Raw genomic sequence first — 11,793 nt, 5'->3', positions numbered from 1 at the left:
GTCGATTTTATGTTGGGTAATATAATGTATGTTAAGAAGCTAGTTGGATAAAAGAGAATGGTACGCAGGGATCAGTTCAGAGGGTATGTGCCGTAGTTCATCGCTTTTTCCTTCACGACACAAGACGCACTTACGTGTGATTGGTCAATTTACTTAGCTGTGCACACAGCGCCAATCAGACGGGTTGAGTGTGTGGTTAAACGAAGAGGGAAGCCATACACGGATTCTGATGTCCGCCTTTCCGCGATGGGCGGTTCTTTCACTTTCGCAAAACAGTCGGCAGTGAAAACAAGCTGCCCGATCTGTCAAGAAGGGACCTTCACTGCGTCTGTTCTAGGCCTGTTACTTGAAGTTTGGTTAACAAGAAACAATGGAGACTGGTGCTTATGGAGCCTCGCTGGCCGGAGGTGCATTTGACATAGCGAGCTTTCTTAAACAGCCACAGACTATACTACGCATCTTGAGTTGGGTAAGTTGGTTTAGTCAGTGAGGACGATGAAGTCCTATTCAGTTCATGAGTCATAGTTTACTTCGCTTGCTAGCTGGCTAAAGTTGTCAAGCTCGTTTACAGCTGGCTGCAAAGTAGATGACTACCTAGCTAGTGACAGATCTCATAAGAATACATCTATCCATTTATGACGCTAGGTAGTTGTATGGTTAGTATATTGGAATATTTTATCTGGCTAAGTTACTTAGGCTAACATTCTAACTTGGCTAGAATGATGAGGTGTCTATTCGGGGATTAGCCGCTATTGTTAGCTAGCTAACTGGCTAGGTTTGACGTTTACCTCGCTAGTTATGGAGAGATTTTGTTTAGTTTTGTCAGCATCGCAAAATATCGTGCCAGTTCGCCTTCAGGTGTTTTAATTAAACGGATATACAGCAAATAATGGATCCAAATAAATGACCTGTATCTGGCTAGCATAATGCTGAACTTTGCTGCATTTTTTTTTCTGCGCTAACTGGGCTATAAAGGAAGTCATGTGCAAAATCAGCTAGGCCTAGCCAGTAGCCAAGTTAGCTAAATAGCATTACAAATGGTGCCACGTTTTGAACACATTATACATGTGACAACGTGAGAACGATACAGCATTAAACTATTACTTGTTTAAATAAAAGTTGTTTGACAAAAATGTGTTTGTCGCTAGCTGTGCTACACAGTGCAAAAATTTGACTACTCAACGTTAGCTATTCTAAAATTTCCCTCGGGATGAATAAAGTATCTATCTATCAATCTATCTATCTATCTATTTTAGCTAGCTACAGAAACCAACTTAGACGATACTGAAGCAATGGGCTGTACGCGCCCTCATTGTTAAATATTTGCATTAAGGACCTTATTCGTATGATACGCGTGTTGGCATTGGTAGTTGTAATGGTACTTCCGATCGTATAAAGTGAAGTAGGACAGAGTAATGTCCATGGTTTTAGCTAGCTTGCTTGTTCATCATGCATCAGTCTGACCTAGTATGAAAATAGATTTAAATTTTTATTCTCTGTATAAATAGCTTCATCGTCAGCAGTGTATTGTCACACTAGCGATATACGTAACTCGTTTCATTAATATCAACTTGGCTATGCAGGGGTGAGTTATCCTCGCTTTAGCTAATTTGTATATGGATTATTGGTTATTGTGTCTTAATCCGCTGAGTTTTACTTGCAGGCTTTGTGTTTAAATAACCCACATCTAAGAGTTTGAAAACTTCCCGGTTAGTTTGATTACATTTGGATGTTGCGTTAAGATATTGTGTTTCCAATGAATTAAAACCACAATAATAGTCGTCTCACCATGGAAACCCCCACAAGCCCCAGGTGTCACACATCCCGACTTTCTCGTGGCTTTTTCCTAATCGACTTCCTCGTTTGGTCGCTAAAACGAAAGTATTTAAGGGGATCTGTTCAGGTTTGTTGTGAATTCCCCTGGTGTTCAGTGGGGATGGTTGTATTATTTGTAATTACTGTGATGTGTTGTGGCGGATGTGGACCCCCCAATTCAGCTTCTGGTTTAACCGCGAACCCCAGTAAGACAGAATGTGTCCTTGGCCACCCCGTCTAAACGGTGACAGAGTAAACATAAGCATGTGACTGGGAATGTGATATAGCAGACTTTCATGCCAGGCACACCCAACCCCCCTCTCTCCACACACACCCACACACACACGCATTGGTGAGGAGTGGCTGACACAAAACCAAAACACACTTGGGGACAGATGGAGCTTGGCTGATGAGGATGATAATGTATTTGATTATAAAATGCATATAACCCTGCACTGGAGCAGCCATCCCATACATTTAAAATCATTCAGGATTTAAGCACAGTAAAGCCTAGAAGACTTATTTCCGTTGTGGTCCGAAGAAATACAAAAGACATCAAAACCCCACAACAAATTAGGTGAAGTACGTCTTCACAGGTGGTGCTAGCTGATCATTCAGGTTTAATACTCCTCTCCATTTATGTCTAGACTGATATTACTTGCTTTATTTTTCAATTTGGTGCGGTATCCTAATTTATTTAAACATTTCCATGGTTTCTTTGGCTCATTTCTATATTCTTCAACTTTATCACTAAAATAATCATTCTTAGCACCTTCTATTTACCTTGTTTCTCAGGCTCTTGAATTTAATGAAATTTGCATCATTTTTACTCTGTTTAAACTCTGCAAAGTAAAAGGCAAGAGGGAGAAAGCCAACAACAGTAGAACAGAGAAGTGGACAGATTGAAATGGCAGGAGATCTGGGCAGAGAGACTCCATTAAGTCTTTAGCTTATGCTGCTGAGAGGCAGGATGCCAAGGGAGGGGGGTTGGGGGTGAGGGGGCAGGTTGTCATGCGTGGGTCATGTGTTGACTAATTGATTCTTGTAGATCTCGGGATGTGGGTCTGTGTGCTTTTAGCAGCAGCTGCACCAAAATGTTTCCTTTAGCTGGTGAGTGCTGTAGGCTTCACAGCCCCAATGAAAGCAGCACTCCTAGCCATGGAAAGGAACTGGTTGTAGACGGACACAGCAGACGGACTATAGTTTCTCATTTCTCTTTTTTTTTTTTTTCTTTCTTTTTTTTTTTTTGTAACTGACCGTCCAATAGTTTTTCCTCAGTAACTTTTGTAGAATTAGACTAAGCCAGTAACTGTGTAAGTGTTTTTAATTCACGCCGGTTGAAGTGCTCTAGAATCTTCTCTTCCCTTCTCCAAGTGGATCAGGAATCACGTCATTACACCAAACAACAAGTATAGCATTACGGTCTAACACCATCCGTCTTCATTACAGCCTGTATCATCGGCCAAATTTATGAGACTGCTGCAGTCCTGCGTGATCAGGGACAAAAATCAGTTTCTACTGGGATGGGTTGTGTCATTTTAAGGATGAGCATAACCGATAATTAATCTTCGATGGCACATGAATGATTGCTAAGTGACAAAACTTAATAAAACGAAGAGCATCATCTCATTTAATGTTATTGTAGGTGGAATTCACACTTATGAACCATTTTCTTGCCTCAAAGTTTAAGGCAATGCACACATCTTTTTGAAGAATAGTGTGCTAACCGCAACTGGATAACTGTGCTGAGTAAAACACGGAACAGCTCTTTTTACTTGAGTCAGATTTGGGAGGGTTCTGGGTTTACTCAGCTTTGTGATACAGGCCCTGGTTCTTTTTGTGACTTTAGCCTGTGGGCCTGCCCTGCTGGGGTTCTCATAAGGGCTGGTTCATTTCAGGATTTAGTCCAAAATGTATTATTTCAGCCAATAAATCATTTATTTGATCTGGCTTTTTTTTTTTATCACGAGGTAGAGCTCAAGACTGTATCCTTGGTGAAAAGTTTTGACTTGTTCCACACAGGGGGCGAACCAGCGCTGTGTTTACAGGTCTTTATTTTTATCATTTGTCTGCCACTAAAGAGAAATGAATTGAGTGCAGTGATTAGTTTAAAAGGAAAGCAGTTTTCCCAATCAGTGTGCACTGGCATGGTTTATATTCAATCTGTGAACTGCTGCATGCAGAAACATCACACGAGGGCTCTATATTATTGTTAGTGTTGTTATCATTTTTATTATTATGATAATTGTTAAATTACAGTAGATCCCATCAATTGAGCTGCAGACCTGCCTGTCACATTCCCTACTGGCCCCATTTGGGGTTGGGTACCAGCCTGTGGGGCCCATCCGGCATTTTGGCAGGATGAACTACCCAACACCCTCACCCCTGCCCCTCCAAACCCACCCTCACACAGTTACATACTTTCATATTAGAGATTTGAGTGTTGTCTGTCAAGCTGACCATCACCAGCTGTTCCTGGTGAAAACTGTGAGTCCTCCGCAGGTCTTCGCCATTGTCGTGTTTGCGACCATCACGGCAGAGGGCTACGTCACCCCCTCCCCCGCGGAGGCAGAAACCAAGTGCATGTTCAACGCGAAGGACTCAGCCTGCCAGTACGGCTTGAGCATCGGGATCCTGGCCTTCATGGCCTGTGTGGCCTTCCTGGTCGTGGACGCCTACTTCCCTCAGATCAGTAACGCCAAGGACAGGAAGTACATCGTCACCGCCGACCTCATCTTCTCAGGTGAGAGGCTCTTCGCCCATTCACCCGTCCTGGGTTTCGGGCCGGGGGGGGGGCTGTTCTTGTTTGGAAGTTGTTCAACAGCTTCACCCTCCAGTGCCTCCCTTAAATATTTCATGGCAGTAACATACGCTTGTCAGTTCTGGAGAGGATAGTGTGAATATTTTCCTCCCCCAGCAGCTCTGTGTGTATGCTGTGTGTATGCTGTGTGTATGCTGTGTGTATGCTGTGTGTATGCTGTGTGTGTGGCGTGTGTGTGGCGTGTGTGTGGCGTGTGTGTGGCGTGTGTGGGGCGTGTGTGTGGGGTGTGTGTATTTTATTGCCTCTGTTAACCTCCCTCTCTCTGTCCCGGTCCCTCTCCTGGCCCACCTGCTCACCTCAGGCGTGTGGACGTTCTTGTGGTTCGTGTGCTTCTGCCACCTGGCCAATCTGTGGTCCCACACCGACATCAAAACCGCCGTGGCTGACGCCGCCCGCGCCGTGGTGGCCTTCTCCTTCTTCTCAACTGTCACCTGGGTGAGTCTCTCTCTCTCTCTCTCTTTCCCACCCTCTCTCTCCTTTCTATCTCTCGCTCACCCTCTCCCCTCCCCTCTGCTCTCTCTCTTCTTTCTAACGCTTTCTCAGTCTCTCTTTCTAACGCTCTCTCACTCTCTCCTCTTTCTAACACTCTCACTCTCTCTCTCCTCTTTCTAACACTCTCACTCTCTCTCCTCTTTCTAATGCTCTCTCACTCTCTCTCTCTCCTCTCTCTAACTCTCTTTATGTCTCCGAATCAAGCTGTCACTTGTTGAAATCCTTAAAAAGGGCGCTGTTGTGCGCTGAAGCAATATGCCACCCCCAAATTGCTTCAGTAGGTGTCAATGGCTTGTGTGAGGAAAATACGGAGGGGGTCTAATTAAGGTTAACCTTCTCCAGGGACTCCTGACCTTTTTTGCCCTGACGAGGTACCGCCAAGGAGTGACTGAATTTGGTGAGACCTACACCGACCCAGTCAGCGACCACACCACCCCCTACCCCCCTTATCCCACCAGCGGCCCAGAGAGCTACCAGCAGTCTCCCTACACGCCCCAGTCTGAGCCTTTCGGGGAGGGGGGATACCAGCCCCCAGTTTACTGAAGTGGGGGAGGGGCGTGGGTTTTGGTCACGTGACATATAGATGGGAAGGGTTCTTTTTTTTGTCGTTTGTTTTTGTTTCATTTTTTTTTTTTTTTTAAGAAGGCAACCAATGAGAGTTCACCTGTGAGGACTGGTCCTTGCACTCCACTGTTTATGTATTTCGAGTATAATTTATAGCCTGTTGTGTGAGTGTCTATAAGCTGGTGTACACACGGCATATAATTGCATCCAAAGGTTTTGAATGAGTATTTTTGTTTTGTCCTTATTTTTACAATGTGTTGAGCATATGTGAGCACGCATTAAATTAGAATATGATCCAGAATTCAATGTATTTACTAAACGACAGTAATTAGTGTGAGACTGCTAAATTTGAACACTATGTGTCAGTTGCATCTTTGATTTGCCACTAAAAAGCAACCAGTAAGAAATGGATGTACCACCATAAAAACTTTGTTTATTCTTGTTTAATTTTTCAGGAGCCTAATATACTTACAGGTGAAGTGCACAGCTTGTAGGAAAACAGTGAAAGATCTGCTAGGAAGCTAGCTTTGAATTTTCATTTGAATTGAGAAGTCATTTGACTGCAGGCTATAGTGGTCGTGTCAAAGATTGAGCATTCCCTCCCTAAATGCACATTCATCAATAATGCACAGGTACATTAGCTGCAGTTTGTTCATATTTTCTAATATTACAACCTGGTGGTCTCTCCAAAGTGAAATGTGTAAAATGTACACCAGAGCCACTTCATGTTTCATTATTGTGGACTGTCAGTCCTCTTTAAAGGGCCCACAAGCAGCCAGTCAGCAGAATGAATGGTGCCCTTGGCACACAAGGTTACATGAGGCATGTCCAACAGTGCCAAACGATAGCACCCAAAGTGAGAGGAGTAATCGTGTATTTCTCTCACAGTGGAGCACAAAGTCAGTACAGCCATATTGTGGTGCCTAGCATACAAAAATGTTGGACTTAGTCTTTGCTGTTGATACATTTGTTGGCTTGCAGGCTGTGTCTTCCTATGCCAGCATAAATGCGTCAGGTTGGCATGTTCACATATTCCACTCTGCAGCAGTGTGGGAGGAATGTTTTTGGGTTACTGGGCTGTATTCAAACCTTCCCATAATCGCCACCAATTTCTAAAATGTAACTGATATATGTGGCTAGTTCTATGATTGAGTTTTTTAAGGGGTGGGGGGATGTAATGGTATTGTTATTGATGCACTGGGTCACCGAGATTGCGGAGGAGGTGGACCCGGGTTTTCATGCGGGTTTCTTGCTCCAGACAGACACACTGGTGCAAGGATGCCATATTGCAAGAAAATCTATCTTGGAATAAAGATGTATATATCGCAATGCATGTATTTTTAAACTTTAATCATGGAACCCCCCCCCCCCCCCCCCATTCAGTAAAAAAACAAAAAACACTTTAAATGTGCCATAAATCTAATATACATATACGTAGAAAATATAAGTTTAGTGCTCTTATAACCACTGCAATCCACCCAAGATGGTTGTCACATAGACTTCTGTTCTTAAAAAAGTTTAAAAGTAGTTTGAATTTCAAAATGCTGAAATATGTAACTTTTCTGTGGGGTGGGGTTCCCGAGTGCCCTTTAAAAAAGGAGTGTTCCCAGAGAGCCTTGCACGTTTCCCACAATCCCCTTCGGGGTCTGTCTGTAAGCAGCACTTTCATTTTTCAGTGCCACTGAAATCTCCGAACCTGTTCGCACACTGGACTAAAAAGTGCCTTAGCGGCGTTTTTTTTGCTTCTTGTTTCGTTTAAATACACGCTTGTTAATATTAACTAAATGTTTTCTTATTTTTTAAAGATGTTAGCAAGTGGTTCCTTAAGCAATGACAGCTGCACTGTTATCCTTTCTGCAGTTTTTGGTTGTTGTTGATGTATATTTATATCTATGCAATGCAAGGGTCTCCACACAGAGCCTGTTTTTGTGCCTGTAGATGACTAAACTCCTACCAGCAGTGCCCTCTGAAGGTTTCAGTCTTACTTCCAGGGCTGTTCATTAAGCCTTAATAATATCTTGTTTCCCACGCTTTTTAAATTTGAAACTATGAAAAGTTGAAATGCCACATCACTGTTCATTTGTGGGGTTGGCCCATTTAAGAGCTTTGTAAAAGTGGTAGATGAGTGGGTAATTGCGGTGGTGTAGGTGGCGTGGGGAAATTAAGATGCCGCTTCCACTTCATGAAAATGCAGCTGCTAGGCCTTCGGTGGCCCTGCCTCCACTCGGACTCCCTTGTACTGCAGCAACATGAAATCACCAACTCGCCAACCAGCGCAAATCACACTTCTCCCAGATTCAGTGCCATAACTATGACATCATTCCTGCGAGAGGTTGCGGTCTGAGTGAAGGGAGGTGGTCTGAGCAATGCCGCCCCATGTTTAGCACTTCTTCAGGTCTCTGTACACTTTGCTCAGAGACTTAAGGAGGGGGGTTCTGCCAAATACTGTACCATGTGCCTTTCGTATGTACACGTCCTCCCAGAGGACCGCTGCCAAATAAAGTCCCTATGCTTGAGTTGTGAGTTGTGACTGGAGTCTTTGTAACTGGCTAAGGATGGATTAAACCGTTTCAAATACGTGAGGCAGTTAATCACGACTGATGCATGCACATGTCTGTTATGTACTGCAAGTGCATTATGTGTGGTGTGGAGTTGAATTGCTCAAATAGTCATGTTGGGGACTAAGTACTAAGGCGTAAGTGCATAATCTGTCTGCTTTTGAGACTTGGGTAATGAAAGTGGTACTATCTGAACTGTAAGCATTTCTGTTTAGGACAGTAACTCTTGCACATGACTTGGTGCTTTCATATTTTTAGTTGTGCAGTGGTGATATTTTAGTTGCAGTAGTAGTAGTAGTAGTTATAGTAATTTATTTCAGTCCTTATTAACAATTTTACAGAATGAGTGTACATAGAAATAATAAATAACAGGTGACCGAAAAGGTGTAGGCTGAAGTTTTAGCTTATTATACATACCTAACAATTATTAAAAGATTATTATATAAAATATTACATAACATATTCTAATGCTCATCCCTTTTTAGGCTACAAAAACAAAATGGAAACAAAAACAAAAGTTCAAAATGTTCATACACTACCTCAGTTTTATATTCAACACCTTATTTTGAAACATTTTTTTACATTTGTAAAGTGTACACATTTTTAATCCCTTTAAAAATGGATTAAAGTTAACCCCTTTGACAAATATGCATTTATTCTTTATATTTGTCCACTAAACATACCTATTCCCCTAAATTCATACTGGCTCTCTAAATTCAAACAACCTCTTACAGTTAGGAAGCATATTATTTTGTGCTTTGTACATTATCTGTGCACATTTTGTACATTTGAATCTTTGTAAAAAGCTTTATTTGATTATACAAATGTTTCCTTTACAAAACAATTTGGTCAGCGAACCTCAACAGATGGCCATTTAATGAGAGACCTCAGAGGAGAATGGCTAGACTGGTCGAAGGTGACAGTAATGCAAATAACCACACATTAAAAGTGGTATGCAGAAGAGCATCTCTGAACACACAATGCATCATATCTCTTAAGTGGATAGGCTACAGCAGTAGTCTAAAAAAAATAAGTAATACATACCTAATAAAGTAGTTACCTGGAATGTTCTTAAAACTATTGGAATTCAGCCATCTCTGTGTTTTGCATGAGATGGGTGTCCGCATTTATCATGCACCTTCTTGAAGTCTGACCCGATGGCTCCATCAACAGTGTTGTCCCCACAGATGACACAGGTCCGACATGGATGAAAACTTATCACGTGGAGGACCCCAACTGTAGGAACCCCCCAAATACACCAAAAAGCAAAAGTGTCTGAGAGGTGAAGGAAATGTGTGTAGTCTTACCAGGCACTACTGGAACAGGGTTCATTAAACAAACAAAAACAAACCTCTTACCTAGCCAAACACTGCTTACCTAGCCAAACGAAACATCCTGATACACAAGTAAATCACAGAAAGACAACAATGAAGTTTTACAGGGAGATAGGGAGGGACAGGGAGAGGTGCTGTTTGAAGAGGTGCGTCTTCAGTTTGTGTTTGAAGATGGAAAGAGATTCTACTGTTCTGACCTCCACGGGGAGTTCATTCCACCACCGTGGAGCCAGAACAGACAGTAGGCGTGAGCGGGAGGTGGAAGTTTGGAGAGGGGGAGGTGCCAAGCGGCCATAATATGAAATGCTATATGCGAATGGTCCAAAGGAGGTAATATTAGCAAGTCTCCTCAAATCATTCCACGTTTCCCTCAATTCCCTCATCAAATAAAGAGTCACAAGACGGCAGCAACAACAATTGTCCTGTTGATGTTTTCTCTGTCTAACAAACCAGGTTATCCTTTGTAGGACAGCTGGATGCTGACTCATTGGTAACTTGCATTACCTGTGGTTTATTTCTAAATGGTATTTCAAAATCTTTATTCAGCAACCAGTGTACTACACCAATGACACCAAACTATTTCCCACAACATTAACTATCTAAAGACACCATATGGAACACTATATGGAAAACCCAGTACTATTTCAACTTAAAACAGTTCTGGGAGCATTCCACCGAAGTGGCAGAATTGCGCAGAGGCAACACAATGATGGGAGCAATAGCCCTGCATTGACAGGCACTGTCTTTTCATCAAGCCTTGCTGACCCTGTGTCAACATGGTCAACACTGTACAGACCCCCAGAAGAAAGACTGAGGCACACTTCCCTGATCGTGGGAAAATGTGATCCAGAGACACTCCAACACTGAATGGAAGCAATGACTACAACACAAATAAGGAAATGTATGCAATAACTGGAAGCAAGTGAAGCATAGGTAGCCACATAAAATGTTTCAATTTTATAAAAAGGAAGTTCACACGCACAAATACCTTTTACATTTCTGATATTAAATAATATTAAATCCCATCAAAAAACGTTAGTTCAATACATTAAAGATCAACAAATACCTTTGTATATTTGCACTGTGGTATTGTGTATAATTGTATGTAATAGCCATAATTCTCCAAAACCACCCGTTTCCCAACAGTAAACAGTAGTATCATGTCAATAGTCAATTGACTCAAGCTATTTTTTGCAGTGCTAGGTACTCAACATTACAAAACAAACAGGAAATGAAACACTAACTGGAAGTTGGTCGATAAATGCTCACTTACGCCAGTCTCTCCTACAAGAAATAATAAGTCTGCCTCCCTGAAGCAGTGTGCGCAGACGGCACTCAACTTCACCACACTCTCCACCAGGGGGCGCCAGATCCAGGACACTGCCAAATGGTTGCATGGACCAGTAATTCAGCACGGCACTATCAGAGTCAACATATCCAACATGATTAAAACACTAAACATGCTTTAACAAATGTATTTCCAAAAGATAATTCTACATATGTTACAGGTGGAGCTTGAGCATTCTAAGTGAAATGTACACTTATCAGATGCTTATCCATTTGCGAAATGTACAGTACTGTGCAAGTCTTAGGCACCCTAGACTTTTTTTGTGTGTGTTGGTATAAAAGAACAAATTTGAGATTTCCAAATATTGATTTTCCAAAAGATTTAATTTTACAGAGACATTTTTGTATTTCATTAAAAAAAGTAACAAGCAAGGAGCCAACCAAAGTCTGCTGAAGAACTGTGGCAAGTTCTCCAACATGCTTGGAACAACCTCCCTGCTGATTGTCTCATAGAACAGCAGGACAGTGTTGGCACTCATAGAAGTGATGCAATTCTAACGCCGAAGGGTGGTCACAAAAGATTTTGATTTGATTCAGTTTTTAACTATTCTGCCAAATTACTAAAATGTAATGTAAAATGTATAGTATGTTTATTATGTTTCATTTAATTATTTTTAAAGAATCTTATCTGTACAGAATGTTATACAGGTGCCTAAGACCTTTGCACAGTACTGTACACGAATGTTAATTATTTGCGAATATAAAATCCTTTTTTTTCGGCCGGATATGTACTGAAGCCATTAGGCACCTTGTTCAAGGGTACAACACAGGGATCACACCTGGGAACTGTGTTCTCCAACCAATATACTGTACTACACTGCTGCACAGATGTATGTGTGGTAATGATGAGTGCACTACTAGT

At 42.0% G+C, this 11,793-nt stretch overlaps 1 protein-coding gene across 1 annotated transcript; it reads left to right on the top strand.

The window, feature by feature from the left end:
• Positions 1–243: 243 nt before the first annotated feature.
• On the top strand, positions 244–8,208 carry syngr2a (synaptogyrin 2a). Its single transcript, XM_061223916.1, has 4 exons — positions 244–469; positions 4,318–4,558; positions 4,938–5,071; positions 5,471–8,208. Exons 1-4 carry the CDS (start codon positions 371–373, stop codon positions 5,669–5,671), a joined length of 675 nt encoding a protein of 224 aa, XP_061079900.1. The 5' UTR covers positions 244–370; the 3' UTR covers positions 5,672–8,208.
• Positions 8,209–11,793: the final 3,585 nt, after the last annotated feature.

Source organism: Conger conger, chromosome 16, assembly GCF_963514075.1.
Source record: "Conger conger chromosome 16, fConCon1.1, whole genome shotgun sequence".
NCBI classification, from domain to species: Eukaryota; Metazoa; Chordata; class Actinopteri; order Anguilliformes; family Congridae; genus Conger; species Conger conger.
This window is presented reverse-complemented; position numbering and strand designations above follow the sequence as displayed.